We start from the raw sequence: 24003 nt of genomic DNA, 5'->3' as shown, positions 1-24003 counted from the left end.
AGTGGTATTGTCAATGGAGATGGAGAGATCTGCGAGAGGGCAGTCTTTCCCTGGGAGGAAGAGTAGCTCGGTCTTACCAAGATTGAGGTGGTGGGCAGACATCCAGTCACCGATGTCTTTGAGGCATGCAGAGATGCGAGCCTCGATTTGGGTGTTGGAGGGGGGGAAGGAAAGGTAAAGCTGGGTGTCATCGGCGTAGCAGTGATAAGAAAAGCCATGAGATGAGATCACATGGCCAAGAGATCTGACATAGAGAAGGAAAAGTAAGGGGCCCAGGACTGAGCCCTGGGGGACACCGGTGATAAGAGGGCAGGATCTGGAGAGGGACCCTCGTCATAAGACCCGGTATGAGCGGTTAGAGAGATAGGAAGCAAACCAGGAGTGTGCAGAACCTGAGATGCCGAGGTCAGACAGAGTGGAAAGAAGGATTTGGTAGTTGACTGTATCGAAAGCAGCAGACAGGTCAAGGAGGACAAGGACAGAGGAGAGGGATGAGGCCTTAGCAGTGTGAAGGGCCTCTGTGACTGCAAGAAGAGCTCTCTCAGTGGAGTGAGAAGCCTTGAACCGGACTGCAGGGGGTCCAGGAGGTCATTCTGGGAGAGCTAGAGAGAAAGTTGGTCGGACGCTGCTCGTTCGAGGGTTTTGGAAAAGAATGAGAGAAGAGAGACAGGTCTGTAGTTCTGAATAGCAGTAGGGTCAAGGGAGGGTTTCTTAAGCAGAGGCTTGACTCTAGCAGTCTTTAGAGCAGGTGGAACAAGACCTGAGGAGTTCATGAAAGTAGTGAGGAAGGGAGATATGTCAGGTGAGATGGTTTGGAGGAGAGAGGAAGGGATAGGATCGAGGGGACAGCAAGTGGCTCGGTTAGAGCTGAAGAGTTTAAGTACTTCACCAGGAGAGAGGGGAGAGAAGGAAGTCAATCCGGGGACAGGGGGCAGAGAAGCAGGATTGGAGTCAGGAGTGTTATTGAGGGTACCTGGAGGATGGAAGGAGGAGCTGATGTCATCCACCTTCTTAGTAAAGGTTACAAAATCATTAGCAGAGAGGGAGGAGGGAGGGGGAGGGGAGTGAGGGTTGAGGAGTGTGGAGAAGGTGGAAAACAGTTCACTGGATTTCAGAGATGAAGAAGGAGGTTTTTGCTTTTGAGACAGCAGAGGTGAAGTTGGAGTGGATAAGGTGGTAGGAAGAGAGATCTTCAGAGTGATGTGATTTTCTCCATTTCCTCTCAGCTGCCCGGAGCTCCATTCGATGAGTTCGTAGAGATTTAGTCAGCCAAGGAGCAGGGGGAGAGGATCGAGCAGGCATAAGTGGTGAGTGGGCAGAGAGAATCAAGGGCGGAGGAGAGAGAGGATAGAAGAGTGGTGGAAGCCTCCTCAGTGGACAGGAGAGATAACTGCTTTGGGGCTCGAACCTGCGACCCCTGTGTTGGTAGGCACTTCCAGAAACTTGACTAAAGCTTCTCTTAACATTTTTAAGGTTAAATGAATACTGAAACAAACTGAATATTACAAGATGTTTTACCACAAATCTCCTTGATCATTCGAATGATGTCCTCCCTCTGAAATGAATACACACATTCACACAGTATGAGCACAAACAGAAGATCAAGCACCCTAACGTTAACTGAGGTGAGAGTGAATATTTAAGCGGGAGGACTTACAGTAAGGCCAGTTTCACCTTTGACCCCAGTTTGGCCCTAAGATGAGAAAACCAAAAGAAAGTGGCTTGTAAAGTGGTTTGTATAATGAGACATATAATAGAGAGCAATATTTTTTTTATAAAGATAGTTCATACTGAATGTTCATATTGATATTTAAAAGTTGATATTGAATGAGTCAAGGGGTGAATGAGGTGTGAAGTCACAGGTACAGATGCTGACAATTTCATTTGCCAGCGTCTGTGCTCAAATGATACATTTTGTTGTTGAGTGGTTGAGTTAAATGTCCTATGCCTTTTATTTTTTTTACAGCTAACGTATAATGATGGAATCAGGAAAGGTGTTTTTCAGGTCAGTAATCCTTCAAAGCTTGATGTTGGAGAATGATTGTAGGTTTCCAATGAATGTAGCTTTAGCTTGATGCTCCAAAGATTCCCCTCGTCATTGAAAAAGACATTAAAAAGTATCCACTTGGTAAAGTTGAACAAAAACAAAAAAACAAAAAAGTTTTAATGGTTAATGGGAGAGAAAAGGAGAGTACCCGACTGCCCCGAGGTCATCATGCACCCAAACTCTACTCTCGTCAGAGTATCTATAGAGTACCGCAGGGATGACATATTTTTGCGGTCGGAAGGCAGAAGTCCCGGACTTCCTGGATCTTACGGGAAAAAGTCAGTGGAGTTTTAGAATGGGGATTTTACTTAAATACATCAAATAAGGTCTGTGATTAACAAAAGTTTATGGGAGCGGTAATTTGGGTTCAGCAGGATAATCTTCACAAACGTGAATCACTTTTATGACTTTTGAAACGTACTAGTCCATCTGATGGATATTTCTTACATTCACGTATGGGCCGTTTTGACATTTTTTGAGTAAATGGTCTGAAATTAAGGCTAGGTATTTTTTGGGGGGTATTTGACAAAAATCAATCGTATCTATCATCTTTCTACCATCCAAAGACCTTGTTTTGAAAGTACACCTCAATTTACCATTAGTCCATCAGATGGACCCATTGACTTCCATTATAAACACTCTATTGGTACTCCCAGCAAAGTTTTACAAAATTAATTTATTTCATTTGTTTCAGCGGGCATCCTGGACCAAATACCTTGAAATTTGACCTTAATATCTAACCTTGGAGTTGGTACAAAATTTGGGGGAGTTACATTGTCTCAAAGTCCATTGCATAGTTGTCCCATTGGTTTCAATGTTAATTTTGCACAAAAACAACATTTCTTTTTTGACTCCCAGCTAATTTTTCAAAAAATCATTATTTCCTTGATGTTACACATCTCACCTTGACTCAAGCGGTTAAAATTGTAGTTTCTACTGTGTTTGGCTATTTCCCCATATTCCCCCAGTTTTGGCATAGCAATCAATTCCATACAGTTTACATGAAATGTAAAAAAAAACTGATTCCTATGCCAAAGATGGGAAAATATTAGAAAACTGAATTTGACAGTCAACACTACTGATTTGAAGCCTTTAGACCAGGATGGATGCTGGACTAAAGCTCATTTGTGTGTTTTGGGGAAAATGGCTGGTAGTCCAAAACATGCGCTTTTTGGATTTTTGGCTCAAAATATGAAAAATATTATTTTTACAAAAAATCACAAAAAATAAGAAAACCCACTGATGATGTCACAATGTCTGTGAAATCATCAGTAATGTCATCAGTGACATATTATTGACCATCATCATCTTATGACATCACTGATGATGTCATAGGCTAGTGATGTCATAGGTATTGTGACATCATTCCTGTAAATCTTTGACACTAGGCATCTTGCAGTGGTGACTTTTGTAAAACACCCCAACCTGCCCATAATATCAGACCCAAATCCAGTTTGACTTTATGGGAAGGAAAAAAATTCACTTTTTGTCTTTTTACTGTACTTTTTTATTTTTACTGTACTTACTGTACACTGGCATTTGAGGGGTTAAAATTCGAATAGTTATGAAATGTTGGTATGAGGTATTAGGGATGAAGTTACCAATGAATTATAAACAATAAAAAAAAAAAAAAAAAAAAAAATGTATATTCATAAATGAATACATTATAAATATGACGGTCCATCAGATGGACTAATGGTAAATTGAGGATTATTCGTAATTGGGGTACAAGGGTTTTTAGACAACGCTTCAAAAGTGATTCACGTTTGTTGTTTTCCTTAACATTGATACTGATAGACCTGGAAACATGACGGTATGAACCCTATAGCGTGTTGCAGTATATAATGCATGGACTTCTAAAAAGCATCGTTAGCGTGACTCACAGGTTGCCCATCGACTCCTGGGTCACCCAGATCTCCTTTGATTCCCTTCAGTCCCCTATCCCCCGACGAACCGCGGTCACCCTGTCACACAGAGGCAAAAAGGTCAGTGATTAGAACATAAGGGATTGTAATACAGGCACACACACATGCACACACACACATGCACACACACACACACGCGCGCGCACGCACACACATACACACACACACACACACACACACACACACACACACACACACACACACACACACACACACACACACACACACACACACACACACACACACACACACACACACACACACACACATGCCCACAGACAACATGGTGACTCACTTTAGCCCCAGGGAAGCCCTCTCCAGGTGGCCCCCTTGGCCCTGTCACGCCCTGGGACCCCTGCTCACCCTGAATCAAACACACAATACAGGTGGTGAGAAAAGAGAAAGCACATCATGTTCATATACAGTGTTGGGAGCATTACTTTTAAAATGTATTCCACTACAGAATACTAAATACATGCCCTAACATGTAATTTGTAACATATTCCATTACAATACTCAAAACAAACAAGCAAACAAAAACTTTGGATTACTTCCAAAATCGTCTTGCTGAGCCCATTTGTCTGGGCCATGCACTGTGAATGTAGTTAACACTTGCTCAGTGAACTTAGGAATGACCTTGTTACTGTCTTCTGTCTTACATGCATTTCAAATGCAACTTCAACTTTATTATGTCCCCGAAGGGCAATTGTTTTTGCAGCAAGAACTATGCATAAAAGTCCATAGATACTGTACAATCAGGGGGAGGGAGGTGACCTGAATACAGTGGACTAGAAGGCCAACAACTAGTCATTGGTGACCAACCTTCACAGCAATAACCAAAAAATGTACAAGGCAGATAAAATGGACAGTATGGGAATGTGTGCATAATACCAGCGTAAAGTGCATGCTCATCATCATTATACAGACACAACAAACCTTAGACTTGTGAGTAGCCTAATGACTCACTAGCGTCCCCCCTGGCCAGTATTCAGAAGAGAAATGGCTGGGCGGGTGAAGGATTGCTTACACCTGTTGTTAAGGGGTAATCTGTACCTGGAGCCAGAAGGCGAGAGCTGAAACTCAGCGTATAGGGTTGGGAGCTGTCACATAGGATGGCTCTGGCCTTCCTTCCTATCTGTCTATTAAACAGCTCCGACAGCGTACTCAGCTGGACTCCTATGATCTTGCTGCTCACTTTCGCTATCTTGGATAGTGAGTTTCTGGCCTCGATGCTGAGGTGCCCGTACCAACAAATTAAAGAAAACATAAGAACATCCATATCTCTAAACACATCCGACATCCATATCTCTAAACACATCCATATCTCTAAACACATCCGACATCCATATCTCTAAACATATCCATATCTCTAAACACATCCATATCTCTAAACACATCCGACATCCATATCTCTAAACACATCCGACATCCATATTTCTAAACACATCCGACATCCATATCTCTAAACACATCCATATCTCTAAACACATCCATATCTCTAAACACATCCGACATCCATATTTCTAAACACATCCATATCTCTAAACACATCCATATCTCTAAACACATCCGACATCCATATCTCTAAACACATCCATATCTCTAAACACATCCGACATCCATATTTCTAAACACATCCGACATCCATATCTCTAAACACATCCATATCTCTAAACACATCCATATCTCTAAACACATCCATATCTCTAAACACATCCGACATCCATATCTCTAAACACATCCATATCTCTAAACACATCCATATCTCTAAACACATCCGACATCCATATCCCTAAATACATGCATATCTCTAAACACATCCATATCTCCTCAACAATCAGGAGGACAACAAATCAGACCTACCTTTGGCCCCTGAATGCCCTGTCCTGGAGGCCCTGTCGGCCCCGGTGGGCCAGATCGTCCAATGCTACCCTGCAGTGCAGAGGATAAAGGAAGCAATGGCATCGCCTTAGCACAGACCTTATTTCAGCAATAGCCTTTTGAAAGCTACAGAACACCTAGGTTGGGAAACACTACCTGGCAAGTAGCCTACAGACAGCTATGTCCTACTGCTGTGTTGCAATGCACATACAATAGTTTAGGAATTGGACAAACATTTAATTCCACATTTTTCCTATTGAATCAAGAAACAAATAGATGTCGAGAATCAATGGATACAGGTTGATACCAGTTGGTTGGAATGAAAACCTGCAGACTTGTGGCCCTCCATGGCACATGTTGCTTATCCCAGTTTCAAGGTAATTAATTTGGTCCAGCTACTGGACTCTAGCCTAGATAGCTCATTACTAGAGTAGTGTGAACTAGCTAAATTCAAGCAGTTAGTAGGCTAGGCCTAGTTTCTCCTGAGATTACTAGCTAATTTAACTGTTGGGTCTATCTGAAGTGTTTAAGTAACACTGACAGTCTTCCAGATACAGTAGTTTGCTACCCATGAGTGTGGTTTAATTCAAATAGGTCAAAATTAGCATAATCTAATAAGAGCATGTTCTCATGCCACACAGCCAGAGCCATAAAATCTATCATGTATCTATTCCAAACATGGACATTTGTTTCTATCTTGAGAGCTTTGTCTTGAAAATACAAATCTTCAAAATAATTAGGATTAGCCTAGTCCTATTTTTGAAACACACTGTCATGAATCTCTGGCAACACCATTTTCTCAAACTAGATGGGCTGGAGTATTAACTATCCAAAATGTGAAATGCTTTCTCAGTTTTAATATTTGACTGTTTTAGTGGAGTCCTTAAATTAATCAAGCCCAGTAATGCGTGAAGCCCTCGGACCTGTAGCAACACTGGTCAGAAGCCTGCAGGGAGTCTGGGTGTGATGTCTGAGGACATCTGGCTGCTTGTTGCTTCTCATTAGAGAATAGACACATATGTCTGTGGAGATTGGAACACTGCACTGATGTGTCAAAGCGCTGTAGGGAAAAATCTTGATAAATGCCCTGTACAGATTAAATGCATGTATCTGGCAGGCTTTGAATACAAGGCTTCTGTGTTGGGCATGTTCGCCTGTCTGACAAGAGCTGAGAAGTAATTATTGGATATGACTCAATCACAACCATCTGGCACCACCACTGTATTATAATAAAATTACAGAAAGTTCTCGGCATAACTAAACAAATTACTGTGTCCTTGACTAGTGGTTGTTCAAACAGCTCAAATGTAAAACTTATGAGGTACCGGCGGTCCTTGCAGGCCTTCGCCTTGAGGTCCTGGTAAACCTGGCAACCCACGGAAACCAATATCCCCCTGAAAAGATGGAAACCAAATGATTATGCATACCACATAGCAACTGATCAAATGAGCTGTAGTATTGGGTCTTAAAATCTGGTTTCCTTTAACAAATCTGGCAAGGAAGTGAAACAATTTATCTTGTTTCCAATGCAGATCCATTTATGTTAACAATAAGGCAGATCACTCCACAAGGTAATGTTACGCGATAAAAGATTTATGATGGCGTGGCCACTAGGGCCGAGGCGTCTATAAGAGGATCTGTCCATATGTCCCCCTGAAAGAAAGAAAGAAAGAAAGAGACCAAAGAAAGAGCCGATGATATCACAACAATGACACAGAGCAATTGTGATGTGATCGGTGATGATGTCATCAGTGACATCAGTCATCAGTGACATCCTCTACAAATTTTGTGAGTTGGATCGGAGCCACATTTTATGGGTTCTTCCTTGGCCTGCGCTACATACACCCTTCCACAAAGTTTCATTGGCCCAGTAGTTTTTCCGTAATCCTGCTAACAGACAGACAACAGACAAACGGCACTGAAACCTCCTTGGCGGAGGTAATTAGGCCTATCTCACCACAATGGCATTTTTTTATACGATTTTAAGACTCAATATTACAATAAACAACTTGTTAAGATGGACATTTTTGCAGTATAAACTTAAACGAGCACTTTGCCGATTTTCAACCAAGTTTGTGACATTACAAAATCACACTATATATGCAAATTAACAATGTTTTAATTCCCTTCATCTTGCCTGGACCGAGTGCTCCCTGTTCATTTACAGAACTTCCGGGTTCAAATTATGTCATAATGATGTCATTTGGAGCAGTTTTGCCATGGTGTCACTATCAAACGGGGAGCTCTCCATTGTCCAGGGAAGATGGAGGGAAATTATTTTGATACTATTGATTTTGTAATGATACAAAGCTGGTCGAAAATCAGCAAAGTGGCCCTTTAAGATAAAAATGCATAAATGTACTGTACATATCTACACACACACACACACACACACACACACACACACACACACACACACACACACACACACACACACACACACACACACACACAATGCCGCAGGATCATCATCATCATCATGTCTATGTTCCCCGGGTTCTATATTCCCCGTTTTTCACTAACCTCTCCCAGCCCCCACGCCAAACCTAACCTCCCCCATGCCTAAACCTAACCTCCCCCAGACCCTAACCCAAAACCTAACCTCTCCCACCCCCACGCCTAAACCTAAGGTCGGCATTGCGGGTGGTCGGCATAGAGGGTGGACACCATTTGGGAAAAACGGGGAACATAGGACCCGGGGAACATAGGGATGACCCCAATGCCCAATGCTCGCACCAACTGTTTTTTGTGAGTGTGCTTGCTTTTCCCCTTTTACAATGACCCCAATGCCGCAATGCTCAAACTCACACAGGTAAAAACATCACTTTTTCTTTCTCTTTCTCTTTCTCTCTGCCGACATGGTCTTACTTCACACAAATTATTGTTGGTCTGACAGAACCAAAGTCTCACCTTTGGTCCTGGGATGCCGAATCCTTCAAGGCCGGGTTCTCCTGGAAGCCCAGGCAGACCAGGAGGGCCCTAAACAACATGGGAATGGGATAGGAAGGTGTGTAGCTGTTAAACCTGTTTCTGGAACCACATGCACCCCCTGCTAATGATTTCCTACTGTGTCTCCCTCTTGCCGTTCATATCAATAAATGACGGTGATAGATGTAAAACTGATGCATCATGGATGGAATTGATTCTAGAACAGGGAAGTCAAAAGACAGCTGGACGTATGACTAGAGGTGCGACAGAGTGGAGATGGATGGGGCGAATGTGCAGATTTATGGGCGGCCAGATGGGCGCATCAGCATCGAAATCAGTTTCTCACCGTGGGGCCGGGATATCCGTCTCCTTTGGCACCAAATGGACCTGCAGGGCCCGAATCCCCGCGCTCGCCCTACAAAGCACATAGCCAGTAAATCTTTCATACAAAGAATACAAGCTGATTTACAGGAATGTATAAATTGTTATATGACCATAAATACAAAAGAAAAAACAAAGCGGAAATTGAATCTCACAGAAATGTATTCAAATCACACAGAGAACAATAACAAAGGTTTTTCTTCTTCTGTCTTCTGTTTTGTTTTATGGCAGACAGTTGGCATCCTTTATGTTGCATTACCGCCTCCTGGATTTATCCATCCACTGTTTCCGATTCTCTTCAAGTTGTCTACCTAATCACTTAGTGATCATGAGGGGGGTGGGGGGTTAAAAATTATAACTTGCACACATCAAAAACTATTTACATTTCTTTTTTTTTAAATATTTTTTCCCCGATTTTTTTATCAAATTTTTATCCCCCATTAGTGCTAATTTAAATTGTATTTATCCTGGTTGCTGCTCCACCCTCTGCCGATCTGGGGAGAGCCGAAACTGGCTCCATGCTTCCTCCGAGACATGGGCAGTAGCCAGCCGCTTCTTTTCACCTGACAGGGGAAGCTTCACCGGTAGGACATAGCACGTGGGAGGATCAGGCTATTCCAACGAGTTCCCCTCCCTCCGAACAGGCGCCCCTAACGACCAGAGGAGGCACCACTTCAGCGACCAGGATATTGCATGTTTTGGTGTGGGGTTCCTATATGAAGGAAACCCCCAGGGGGCACGGGGAGAACATGCAAACTCCACACCGAAAGGCCCTTTTGACGACCTCACCCAGGCGGTGGACACTCGAGGACATGCGGACGGGCACGCACTCCTTCAGTGCTCACAGCGTCCCAGGTGGGAATCGAACCCAGGACCTTCTAGCTGTGAGGCAACAGCGCTTACCACTGCGCCACCGTGCCCCCCTACTATTTACATTTCTCACAAAGAAGTCCTTTAATTTTTTTTCACCCAATAAGTTATTAGTCTCGAAAAGGACATTGTAGTTCAATGCTGGATTACAAAGCTTCTGAAAGGGCTGCAATCACACTGGAGCCCTCCTACTAACCCTGTAGCCCTTAGCTGTCAGAGGAAAAACCAGTAAGTGAATCACTCATAGCGCTCCAGAGATATTCAATGTAACAGTATCTTTTTGATGCCAGATTTGACGTTGTCGACCACTGTGAAGTGAAAATCTGACTTCAAATGTGTGTTATTATGACTAATGATACAGTCAGGCTTCCCAGACACAGAGGAAGCTTTAACAGTCAAAAGCAATGCAGTGTGTTATTGAGAAAGGTTTATAGTGAATATTACCTTTGGTCCAGGCAGTCCATAGCCAGTCTCCCCAACCGGACCGGAAGGACCAGGTGGGCCAAAATCACCCTAGGACACATACACAATTTCATGTATTTTTAATGTATTTCAAATGTTCCTAATGATAGTGACACTACCATCACTGTAAAACATGTGGCAATTGCTGCCAGTGGGGTGACATAATTCCACTTGTTTCCAATACAGTTTCAATTGTTTCAGGAATGTTCTAGAAACAAGTGTTGTATCTTGAAACAATTAGGCAGGATCAAGAACACTTGAGAAAGCTGGAAGGATTTTCGGGAATTTACTACTCAATGCTTGATTAAAGATGACCTGTTAAGACCTGTTAACCTGCCGGCGCGTGCCCATCAGGCGCCCTGGGCAAAACTATAAATGCCCCCCATCTCACGTCTCAACTATTTCATGTAAGGTTGCAACTCAATGTTATTTGTGCATGTCCTGTTAACCATCATAACACTTAGCCAATTGCTAAATACGCAACCTACAACCAAGAAAAAAAACACAGTAAATATGCAAAAAGCACAGCCCAGCAAAAAGTAATGAAAACTAGAAGTGCACTCAGAGAGTGCAGACCTCCACCAAGGTCAATACTCCAGGCTGATATGATATATCAGACCCTGTCCCACCCACATCCCTCAGCCACTCCCCCTTACCCACCCCTCGAATCCCGACTCTCTCCGACCTTCCTATCCATAGCTATGGCCGCTTTTCCGTAGCTCCACCCCTTTCCTGACCACACCCGCTCACACCTCCTAGATACACCTAGCTACTCCCCCTACCCACCTCTCAAACCCAGACTCTCTATGACCTTCCTATCCCTATAGCTACGGCCCCTGTACTAAATAAAAATCAATCAATCAATCAATCAACCCCGCCCGTTTCCTTACCATGCCCCCTCCCACCACCCAGATACACCTAGCCACTCCCTCTACCCACCCCTCGAACCCTGACACTCTACAACCTTTGTATCCCTAGTTACCCTAGCCCCTTTTCCCTAGCCCCGCCCTTTCCTTGCCCCGCCCCGGATCGGATCTCCACCAAAATTTAATGGGTTCTTCCTTGGCCCATGCTACCCACCCACCTAGTTTCATGAAAATCGGCCCTGTAGTTTTTCTGTAATTCTGCTAACAGACAGACAGACAAACCGCACCGAGAACATCATAACCTCCTTGGCAGAGGTATTAAACTGCAAAGGCATCTTACCCTGATCTTACCTTCACCGCCCTTGATCGGTTAATACATTACGCTACTTTCAAAACAATTTAGTCAATCCTCCCCAGTTGTGTCTCATGTCACTTAAAATTTAATCAACTCACGTAGTGCAATATTTATTATCCTATAATAAGATTGCAGTCTGTGTGTGTGTGTGTGTGTGTGTGTGTGTGTGTGTGTGTGTGTGTGTGTGTGTGTGTGTGTGTGTGTGTGTGAGTGAGTGAGTGAGTGAGTGAGTGAGCGAGCAGAACTGTGTTCGGCCACAGTTATGCCATTTACGTGCGATCGCGTTGAATCTTTCAGGAAGTGTAAAGAGCATCTCTGTGGATTTTTGAATTAGATAATTAGAGCCGAAAATGGCTAATGGCTAATTATTGGTCCAAATGAGTCAACACAGGTTCAGCGCCATGGAGAGCTCCATTCATTAGCTACTGATGGAGCTCACCTGAGTGGAGGAGCATACCTGAGCAGAGTTGGAATCAGCCAGGGAAGTGGCTCTAGGGAGAGAGAAGAGAGGCTGCATGCCAACTCTGTGAGCAAAGCCTGACTAAATGGCCAGTGATTGTGTGCGCCAACGGGTATCACAATCAGAACTATAATAAGAACTCAAAGTCTCTGTGTGTGTGAGTGTGTGTGTGAGTGAGTGAGTGAGTGAGTGAGTGACTGACTGACTGACTGACCGAGCGAGCTAACAATCGCTGCGCAGCCCGATACACTGCACAGGTATTCTGATAGTTACTTTAAAGAGACTTAAAGCTACTCATCGGTAGCAGGTCGGGAGATAGACTGAGAGTAGAACTCAAACTGTACTGACTCTGATGATCACTCACTGACGAATAATTTTTTCTGGGCACAATTTTGGCCCCCCCTTGGGATGGTGCCCAAGGAAGCTGTTAAGATAGATGTTTAGGTAACATACAGTTTTATCAGTGTTATCAGAAGTGAGAGCAGGTACCTTGGGTCCAATGATGCCACGGCCCGGCAGACCAGGTAAACCCAGTCGTCCCGGTATCCCTGGTTCTCCCTGATTAAAGTCAAAGCAAATTCAAACAATATTTTTTCCTCATCATTCCTCAGCAGATATGCATTCATTGCATTTCAGTAGGGCCATACACGCAAAGTAAAAGTTATTTCGAGTAAAACAGAGCTCTGATGGCAGACAGCTACTGTATAGTGTCCCAATGCCATAAAGTGTTAGATTATTTCATGCCTAATGATGATTGAAAAGCTCCTCACCTTCGCTCCCGAGGGTCCAGCGATGCCAGGTGGACCAGCTAGGCCTCTTATTCCCCTTTGGCCTTGGTCACCCTTACAAATCACACAGGAGATGGTATTACTAAACTTATACAGGGGGCGGTATTACTAAACCAACTACTGTGACTGAACTTATAATGATGCAGCAATTATGGAAGACCAGTGGCTAATATACAAAATGGGAAACCAGGGAATATCAAACAAATTAGCTGAGCAGATTACCTTCTCACCCTGAGTGCCTATTCCAGGAGCACCCTCTGCCCCCCTCAGACCGACGGCGCCTGGCTCCCCCTGTGGACACAGACACACATGACAATCTTTAAGGGTGTGAGATCGAGGTAAATAGCCACACATGGATGGGTCAAGTCAAACTACCGGTACCTTCTGCCCGGGGGCTCCGTCCTCTCCTGGCAGACCTGGCAACCCACCCAATCCTGATGCTCCTGGCTCACCCTGGGAACAGAATAATGGTCAGTATGTTCAAAAAAGAAAGGGCCAAGGCACTCTTCTGGCAAAAAGTAAAAAGCCTTTATTTAGATGGCTATTTCATTATGAAATATTAAAAAACATAGCTGGTGCATATTAAAATAGAGCTGGGTCATTATGTCAGTATGTATTGGAAATAAAAGTAAAAATGTGGATGATATGGTTTTCACTGGAGGGGAATATGACCTACTTTAGCTCCAGGTTCGCCGGCCCCTCTCTCTCCTGTGACACCAGCCTCTCCTGGCAACCCTTGGTCTCCCTGTGTGAGACAACATGATAACATGAACGTGGCATCATCTTCAAGCTAAATGACATTGCGAGCATGTACATACGAACCTTGGGCCCAATTAAGCCCTCTCCGGGGGGGCCTCTGCTCCCTGGTGGCCCCCGAGGTCCTTCCATACCCTGGAAGAATAAGCAGATACAGAAATAATAAGAAATCTATTCTTGGGTGTTTTCAGTTTGTCACAAAATACTTAGGGCCCTATTGTACGCCTTGGTCAACCTGTGCAAAACAGCATTATTTGCGACTGCGCGGGTCATCTGCTATCTTCCACCCCTTGCACCTGCCAATTTGAGGCTGTGCGCTCATGCGGTAGGATATCGCGTACCAACCTGTGCTCCTGTGCAGATTGGGGTGTGGCCAGCTAAAATCAGGCATGGCCAGCTAAAATCTTGGCGTACTGCTACCTTATGCGGGGGTGCAAACAATTGCGTTATGACGAGCTTGGACCCACTTGTTAATTTAGTGCAACCTCACTTCGGTGAGCGCTGTGGTATCTTCCCCTGCTCCAGAACGCACACACATCTGCACATGGACCAATCATGTACATGTAGCCTACATCAGAAATCAGAAATAAAAATGTAACTAAATAAATAAATAGCCTAAATAAATAAATATTTAGTGTGTGCAGACACCAGTCCTCAGAGGGTCTGCACTTTGATTGTGTGTGTATATACACAGGTCTTGCTGCGGATTACTGCCCATATCATCCTCTGTGTCTCGCTCTCGCATCTGTTGCCCCTTTAGCCTTACACACTCCCCCCTCTTTGTTTATTAAATAAACAAAGAGTTTTATGATGTGTATGTTATAGCCTATGTGATTAACCAAACATTTAAGTGCGCACTCGGATTGAATGCACATGCAGTGGCCTCTCCTCACCAACAGCTGGATAGTGGCTAACAAACGGATAGGCCTAATTGCTTCACAACATGGGGATATATTTGCTTTAGCCTACTTTAAACTGATGGAAGAAAAAGTAAGAATATAGCCTGTTGTGTTACCTGTAGCCTACATCTGAGAAGGAAATAACTTGCCATGTAAAGGCTTTTTTGAGACTACATGGCTTCCTCTGTGATCATAGCCCAGTTACCATAAAGTCCATCAGACGAATAAATTAAAGCTTGCTAAGTATACTTCTAGTTAAATGGCAAATCAACTGACATCCTCTGCTTAATAACGGGCAATAAGAATATGCTGATATTGTATGGCCACGGCGGATGCACAATGCACAATACGCACGGCACGTCTTCAAACAAAAATAAAGATGGAGGGGGGGATTGAAAATGAGTTTCCCCCCCCACTTGTTATTTTTGGTTTTTGCTCCTAGTGAAATATTTTATGGTCACTCACGATTCAGTAGGTCATGGGTTGGCTTGGTTCCAGCCTTAAAACTCGTTATATAAGGACTTTTCTAAATGTCTATAGAGAAAATGAATGGGAAACGCACTTCCGGGGCAACAGACGTCACGTGACTTCAGCTCTATAGGCTATTGCTTGCTATCAATAGTTTTTAAGCTCAATAAACACATATGGGCCCTATCTTCGCAACGGCGGTAATTTTGTGTTAGCGCCTGTTTTGCGCTGGAATAGCCCATGCAAAACCCTAATTGTGGGCGTGTAGGGAGAGAATTGGAGGATGATTCATTATAGATACACCATTAGAAACTAATAAAAAAAGTTGTGATAACGAAAATTGGTGCTGATGGAACAATATTCCATTTGAAACACATCAAAGGGCTGCCGCGCTGCGCAATTACGCAGTGGATAATATCCCCATGGTGTTATATATGTCCCAAAGCGTGCGCTTACTGTAATTAGACGTTTCATTCATATAGGGCCTATATGAACAACAAATATTTTTAGATGTGTATGTTATAGCCAATATTATAGGCTATAAACATACACATCTAAAAATCTTTGTTTCTTTAATAGGGTAGGAATATGTGAGATTTTAATTCTAGCCTATTTCAATAGCCGATGTCAGAATTGTCCACTCTGGTTAAACTATTGACTGCGATCACGCCATCCGCGCTGTGGAGAAGCTGGTCTTGCATGCGTGCAAATGCAGGGAAAGAGGTTACTGTACTGGCTGGACAGGTGTTGTGCCAAAAAGTGATTTGTGTTTTGAATTGGATTAGGGGAACGAGGGTCTGGCAGGGTCTGTGTGTAGACGGGGAGGGGTGCTTAAGTGTGGGGTGCGCAGGTTCGGCTGGCGCCGGGTCTAGGAGGAGGGTCTCCCCCAGAGAAGGTGGGAGCTGGGCCGGGTAGGCAGGCTGGGTGGTGGGGGTGGGTCGGTGCCCTGGGTGTTTTGGGCCAGCCATGGGGCTCACAGGATGGGGAGAGGCAGCGCTGTGCGCGGTCCCACGGAGCAAAATCAGTTTCTGTTTTTCTAAACACTTTTTGGCACAACACCGGCACAACTTTCTCAAAAGCAATCTACTGTTACCTCACACCACATACCTGTATGGTCGGGAATTATGTAGCTTAATAAAACCATGACAAACAAATTCTCATTTTTAAATCAAGGTGTGTTTTTTCTGCAATGTAGGCTATAGTTGAAAATCAACGTGGCATTCTGAGGAGAGAAGAGTGTGTGCAGGCGCGAGATGTTGGAGAGTGACATCCATGCCGTACGTAATGTATCCAAGCAAGGATTTCCTGCACTGCACAGAGAATACTGTTTGCGCTCAGGCGTACGCCTGGCGTAGTGGGGTTTTTTGCGCTAAGACCTGCTATTTGGTGGCATTAAAATTGAGAGCATCGAAGGCCCTTTTTTCTAACACATTGCGCTGGAACGCCTATTTTGGCACGGGCAACGCCCAAACCTCTCTTTGCGCTCGGAACATGGCGATGGTATCTTGGCCAGAGTGCAAAATGACACTTGGGGGAGGCAGATGATAGGCTGCACGGACACGCCTGGGCCACGCCTACACCTGTGTCTGCGCTTAGATCCCAGCGCAAAACTGGATGGTGGAGGCAGCCCATAGGCTCTTGAATATTAGACCGGAATTTATTTATTTTTCCGACACACTGAAATCTGGTCCGGCACCATCGTTTTGTAACGGAAACTCTGCCAATTACACAGGGAGAATACCAACACACTCTCATGACACCACATCGCGCAAACGGTATATTAAAGGGAATGAGAGAGGGCAATCTGATTGGTTGTGTGGATTTGACCACGCCTGTGAATACCTACTTAATCCAGCCCATTTCACCATTGCGGCCGCGCAAATACGCAGGTGCGTGCTGCAGAGAATAGCACAATGATTTGGACATGCCTACAAGTGCACTAACACCTGGCGCTAATTGCGCGTTGTTGCCCGTGTTTTTTGCTTGAAGATGTACATGTTAGTAAACTTGTGTAGTACACCTGTACATTACTTCTAAATTAAAATGTGAACTTAATATCCAAGAAGCTCATTTTTTCTATTTTGCTAATTGCCCAGTGCCACCAAATATGCACAAAATATGGCCCCCAGTTATTAAAAAGCAATTGTGAATCCAAATTGTATGGCTAAGAAAGAATGGCATGAATGGATGGATTACTGAACAGGCCAACCAGGCAAAGGCCCAGGGGGCCCAACGCCCAGGCAGGCTCCTAAGCCAGATCCTGATATATGATGATGCATTGCTGTCACTAACTTTACATTTACTGTCCTGCAGTCAAAGGGCTTAGTCATTTATATCAACACCAAAGCTCCCGCCACAACAATAACCTACTATGTGTTTCGTTTCTAACATGCGGTTGGCTTTGAGTGTGTACATTCTGAGCTGTAAATCCTAAATTAAGATTCAGGTGATATTGTACAATTGCCTCTGCATATAGACGGTTTTCACGGAATTGTGTTGCTAGGGAACCGTTATTAACCTTATTTCCTGTCAGTTATTGTACCAGCAAACACTGCAACAGGAAGTAACCTGGGGGAAATGTAATGTGTATGTTGTCGAGTTGAAACCGTCTATACTTGTGCAATTTAATTGTTGCAATAATTTCTTGTTGTGGTAGCGTGGGGGGCCTTAGTAGGTGTCTCGTAATCCGCCTGTGATGGCATGCCATGTAAATCTGAGAAATAAAAGCTAATATGCAAAGCAGGCATTGTTTTGATGATGCACTTGCCTTTTCGCCCTGTATTCCCACCCCAGTGAGGCCAAGAGGCCCTGGGAGGCCTGGAGGGCCAAAGTCCCCCTATAGATAAAACAAAAAAAAAGATAAAGAATACAAGCTGATAATAATGATATAGCATGTAAATGTTACAGTACATCACACTCAAATAAGTAGCACATTTCATGATTTATCACAACACAGCACCCAACACCAAAGGGATGATGTATTTTTGTAGGCTAAAACACGATTCAGATGGACAAGCCCGCCTTTATTATCACACAAACACTTCAACACATGCATGCGGCCACAACACACACTCATGCTGACGGTGGCCGGTGAAATATGTCCTCTGCATTTGACCCATCCAGGCTTGTCCTTTCCTCCAGGGGGCAGGCCAGGAGCAGTGGTCGCTTTTTCTTTCCAGCGCCCGGGGACCAACTTCAGATGTTGTCGTCACTGGTCGGATGACGATCTTCTGCATGTTTTTAGTGGGGGGTTATGTACGGAGGAACCCCCTGGGGGGCACGGGGAGAACATGCAAACTCCACACAGAAAGGCCCTTTCGACGAGATAGCCCACCTGGGCAGTAGGCACTGAAGATATGGGGGGGTCACAACTCCAGCGCCCACAGTGTCCCAGGCGAGAATCGAACTCAGGACCTTCTAGCTGTGAGGCGACAGCGCTACCGACTGCGCCACCCTACCCCTCACCCCGCACTGGCTTACCCAGAAGTCCCTGCACTACCTGGTTCCTACGTGTAAAACTCAATGGGATTTTCTATGGGAATTTCAGTTAAATGCATGAAAGGTCTGTGGTTAACAAAAGTTTAGGAAACAGTGCACTTGGGGGCGGCATGTCGTGGCTCCTGCGGTTTCTGCTTGTGGCGAGGCATTTTTGATGTGAAGTGAACATCGGGGGTGCTTTGCTGCGGGCAGGGTCCGCGGGGGCTCGGTGTGTTGTCCTCGCGGTGGTCCTGCGGTTTCTGTTTGTAGCGGAGCATCTTTTGATGTTTACTTCACCTGTGTTCACCAAGAAAATCTTCACAAATAAGGACCACTTTTATGACATTTGAAGCGTTTTCTGAAAATCGCGTTCAGAAAATTCAGGTGATGGCATTTACACTTCGAAAATCATAAAAGTTCTCCTCATTTGTGAAGATTATCTTGCTGAACACAAAGTTTGCTGTTTCATAGACTTTTGTTAACCACAGACCTTATTTCAAGCATTGAACCAAAATTCCCATTGACTTTTACACGTGACGTAGGAACCGGAAGTGCTAACATCCAGCTTCCGGATTCATTCCTGTGGTACTCGATAGTCTTTGCAATGCTCCTATGCATTTCTGGTATGTTCAGTAATTAATACAGTACTTCAAGAGTCATCGCATTGCATGAGTACATTCATGTAGTAAAATCTGTCTTTACATATGTCTCTTTGTGACTTTTGGTTATTTGACATACTGTCTGTCTTTTCATCTGTCACATGCACCATTAACATCATCAACATTATTGCGTTAAGACACATAAACACTGTGGGCAGATGCACTCCTCCAGAATAGCTAACTTCACTGCTGACTGATTTGTGATTTGTAATGACAAATCAAATCGCAATTATCTCTGATTCATTTCACCACAAGTAGTAAAAAGCAGTAAAAGGTGCCAGGAAGATCCATGCCAAGAATACCTCTATCAAATGCAAATCTAATCTCTGCTGAGACTACTGATTTAAAAGACACACAATCTTCATTTGAGATTACTCCATTAATTCCCGACGTTGATGTCACTTCCTGTGACATGCGAATGACTGGCCAAGACTAATTATGTAACCTGAAAATGCCTTTAACTCAAGTTGCACAGTATTTGTATCCTTGACCTTGTCATCTTGCTGTGAGTGTTCCTGATCCAAAAGACGATCGAAAACATTGACCAACTCAAAGGCAACTTCAAAGGTAAAAAACGCAAAGAAAGCAAATGAAAAGAAAAAGGAAAAAACCATGATTGTTCGCTCTCCTCTGACTTGTCTTTTGATGATAGTGAGGATGGTGCAGAGTTGTGCTCATTTGGCTGACTTTCCCACAGTCCTTAACCCAAACCCTGAAGTCTCGATCCCCCTAAGTCTGATTCATCACCTCTGTGCAGGGAGGCCTCCAATATAAGCGCTCGCTGAAAGCAGTCACCAGGGGCTCTGCCCACTCTTTGCTCTTCTTCACAATAGGAGTTCTGGTTCATCTGCATGCTTGTGTGAAGGCCTTTCAGCCAGGCGACTTATTTACAGCCTGTGTGTACCATACCTTGTCCCCTTTGATTCCATGGCCTTGCTGTCCTCTGGGCCCCCGCGGCCCCTCCAAGCCTCGCTCCCCCTGTGAAGACAGACAGAGAAGTTAGTGCATTTTGCCTCTTGACACATCAGTTAAAGGGGAATGCCACCCTTTTTAAAAATTCACATATTGTTATTCATGTGCTCCAGGACTGTTCAGTCAATGTTTGTGAACTTGCACCCCTTTATCCTAAAGCAAGAAAGCAGACAGAATAGGCTTAAATTGGTGATTGATAGGCCTTAAAATCAGGGACTGCTCCATTGACAATGAATGGGCCACTGACATGATTGTGGATGCACCACAAGATGTTAAATTGAGTTGTAACACCAAACTGAGGTCCATATTCTAGCAATGGTGTCAGGTATGAACCAGAATTTACTCTTAATCTTACACGCCAAAAAAGGTCACTGCCCCATTCACTGTCTATGGAGCAGCGCCAGATTTGACATCACAAATCCAAGGGTCAATTCTCCAGTTACCTGGTTTAGTAAAGAGTGGTGCAAGTATTGACTGCACTGTCCTGGGGCACACAACAAATGTGTGTGATTTCTTAAAATGGGATTGTATCCCCCTTTACAAACACAGTACATGAATACATGGTGCAAGACCAGAGGTGCCCACATGCGGGACACCAAAACCCTTTCTTGGTTTCTTTCATAAACACTGCTAATGGTGATGACACATTGATGGAAAATCATGAGATACCAGCAATCCACACAACTGACAGAATAGACGGACCACCAAGCAGCAGCCACATGGCAGATGGATCCAAACTGTGGGCTTCCTGATTGAGGCTTGGGTAGATGTTCCCAAACATTCCACTTTAATTTCTGTTTACGTCGATGTCGACGGGGTTAGAGTTGACGACGGACAGCTCTGTTTACAAGACATAGTAACCGCTGGGAGAATGTAAAACAAATTGTGATGCTCAACTTATATCCCAGACTACCATGTTGCATCAGGACCCGAGAGAGAGAGAGAGAGAGGGGGGGGGGGGGGACTCATATCAAAGAGTTGATATGAGTCTGACAGATGCTGCGATGCTGGGAGACATTAGTGTCACTCTCATTCAGTTTCACCAGGGTGGGTTTGGCACCAAGTGTAAGCAAATCAGCACTGTTAGACACAGAAGCCAGCAGAAATCTTCTGCCACTTCTCCTCAAAGTCACAGTAAAGGGTTCAGTTAAGGGTTCAAGTTTGACTTGAAGTATTAAAATCACACAAAAAGGGAGAAAAGAAACAGTGAGGGATTAGACCAGTAATCCAAGTTGACACTAAGTACACTGGGAAGTGTGCAGTATGTATGCCATAATGTTTTTCTGTATGATTGTGCAGAAATGTCAAATTCCCTCTGAGAAAACTCCCTGTGTCTGCTGTATTCCAGAGGCCATCCAAGGACAGTGGAAACATGGTCGCAGTCACAGTACATTGATTAGCACAGGATGCTGTACTCACATACCAGCATTATAAACTAGTAGATTCATTGTCATAACACCATGATCTGATCTGCCATTTCATTATAAACTAGATTCATTGTCATAACACCATGATCTGATCTGCCATTTTATTATAAACTAGATTCATTGTCATATTAACAGTATGTATTAACACCATGATCTGCCATTTCACCAGGCCCGGTTTTACAGGGGTGCAAAAGCACGCATTGCACCCTTATTTTAATTGTCTGCATGCTCAGTTGAAAAGTGGTAAAAAATAAAGACCATGATCTGATCTGCCATACCAGCATTATAAACTAGATTCATTGTCATAACACTATGATCTGATCTGCCATTTAATACCAGCATTATAATCTAGATTCATTGTCATAACACCATGATCTGATCTGCCATAATACCAGCATTATAAACTAGATTGATTCATTGTCATAACACCATGATCTGATCTGCATACCAGCATTATAAACTAGATACATTGTCATAACACCATGATCTGATCTGCCATACCAGCATTATGAACTAGATTCAGTGTCATAACACCATGATCTGATCTGCCATACCAGCATTATAAACTAGATTCATTGTCATAACACCATGATCTGATCTGCCATACCAGCATTATAAACTAGATTAATTGTCATAACACCATGATCTGATCTGCCATACCAGCATTATGAACTAGATTAATTGCCATAACACCATGATCTGATCTGCCATACCAGCATTATAAACTAGATTAATTGTCATAACACCATGATCTGATCTGCCATACCAGTATTATAAACTAGATTCATTGTCATAACACCATGATCTGATCTGCCATACCAGCATTATAAACTAGATTCATTGTCATAACACCATGATCTGATCTGCCAGACCAGCATTATAAACTAGATGCATTGTCATAACACCATGATCTGATCTGTCATACCAGCATTATAAACTAGATTCATTGTCATAACACCATGATCTGATCTGCCATAGCAGCATTATAAACTAGATTCATTGTCATAACACCATGATCTGATCTGTCATACCAGCATTATAAACTAGATTCATTGTCATAACACCATGATCTGATCTGCCATAGCAGCATTATAAACTAGATTCATTGTCATAAGACCATGATCTGATCTGCCATACCAGCATTATAAACTAGATTCATTGTCATAACACTATGATCTGATCTGCCATTTAATACCAGCAATATAATCTAGATTCATTGTCATAACACCATGATCTGATCTGCCATTTAATACCAGCATTATAAACTAGATTGATTCATTGTCATAACACCATGATCTGATCTGCCATACCAGAATTATAAACTAGATACATTGTCATAACACCATGATCTGATCTGCCATACCAGCATTATAAACTAGATTCATTGTCATAACACCATGATCTGATCTGCCATACCAGCATTATAAACTAGATTCATTGTCATAACACCATGATCTGATCTGCCATAATAGCATTATGAACTAGATTAATTGTCATAACACCATGATCTGATCTGCCATAGCAGCATTATAAACTAGATTAATTGTCATAACACCATGATCTGATCTGCCATAGCAGCATTATAAACTAGATTCATTGTCATAACACCATGATCTGATCTGCCATAGCAGCATTATAAACTAGATTCATTGTCATAACACCATGATCTGATCTGCCAGACCAGCATTATAAACTAGATTCATTGTCATAACACCATGATCTGCCACACAAGCCAAGGTGCTAATGATGTGGAAAAGGATGACTCTGGAGCTTGTCGGGACTTGTCATGTGAAGAACGCCGTTCGGAACGAGGCTGCCATCTGCCAATCCGCGGTCAATCTGCTGGGGAGAAAATGAGTGCCCTCGAGGCCGATCTTGAACAGTCGGAGATACACCTCCTCTCGCTGCTTAGCGGTTGAAACCGGCTGTCCCCCTTTCCAAGGCACGGCATCAAATGATAAATGGGATGAATATGCGGGGAAGTGGAAAAATTAAGCATTTCAGCTGAATTACTGTTATCGCAGCCCCTCTGATGGTGTTGCAACACAGACAAAGGTTATTCGTTTTTTAGTTCAACGCATTCCACAAACTTAACTTCATTTAACTGGGCTTATCTAGATCTCTCAGAACAATGAAAGGTCTGATTATATCCACCGTGCGAAGCCTGGAGGATCATGTGTTCGGTTGTGTGTGTGTGCGTTTTGATTTTTTACGCTCTCTGAGTTCATACTGACGATTTTGTGCATTAGGATGCCTACTGAATGAAATCCAGGTGATATGCCAAATTCTGCATCCCCGGCGAGAATTGCATCCGAATTCTGCATCCCTGGCAATAATTGCATCCCCACCACCCGAGAGCACATTGTAATGATTTCTACAGCA

The 24003-nt window shown here is 43.6% G+C and overlaps 1 protein-coding gene across 2 annotated transcripts in view; it reads right to left on the bottom strand.

The window, feature by feature from the left end:
• Positions 1-24003, bottom strand: part of LOC310774360 (uncharacterized protein) — a 49522-nt gene that overhangs the window by 9267 nt on the left and 16252 nt on the right. For both annotated transcript variants that reach the window (XM_083634423.1, XM_083634424.1), the window contains exons 15-31: positions 20132-20200; positions 17854-17922; positions 13786-13854; positions 13640-13708; positions 13345-13416; positions 13186-13254; positions 12946-13017; positions 12665-12733; positions 10477-10545; positions 9128-9196; positions 8764-8832; positions 7179-7247; positions 5836-5904; positions 4268-4336; positions 3931-4011; positions 1658-1693; positions 1519-1555 (exon numbers count right to left, since the gene is read on the bottom strand). In XM_083634423.1, coding sequence (XP_083490549.1) covers positions 1519-1555; positions 1658-1693; positions 3931-4011; positions 4268-4336; positions 5836-5904; positions 7179-7247; positions 8764-8832; positions 9128-9196; positions 10477-10545; positions 12665-12733; positions 12946-13017; positions 13186-13254; positions 13345-13416; positions 13640-13708; positions 13786-13854; positions 17854-17922; positions 20132-20200 — 1126 coding nt within the window. The remainder of the gene's footprint in view (positions 1-1518; positions 1556-1657; positions 1694-3930; positions 4012-4267; positions 4337-5835; positions 5905-7178; positions 7248-8763; positions 8833-9127; positions 9197-10476; positions 10546-12664; positions 12734-12945; positions 13018-13185; positions 13255-13344; positions 13417-13639; positions 13709-13785; positions 13855-17853; positions 17923-20131; positions 20201-24003) is intronic.

This window comes from Poromitra crassiceps, assembly GCF_964638095.1.
Source record: "Poromitra crassiceps genome assembly, chromosome: 3".
NCBI lineage: Eukaryota > Metazoa > Chordata > Actinopteri > Beryciformes > Melamphaidae > Poromitra > Poromitra crassiceps.
The sequence above is the reverse complement of the archived record's forward strand: the minus strand, read 5'-3'. Positions and strand labels throughout refer to the sequence as shown.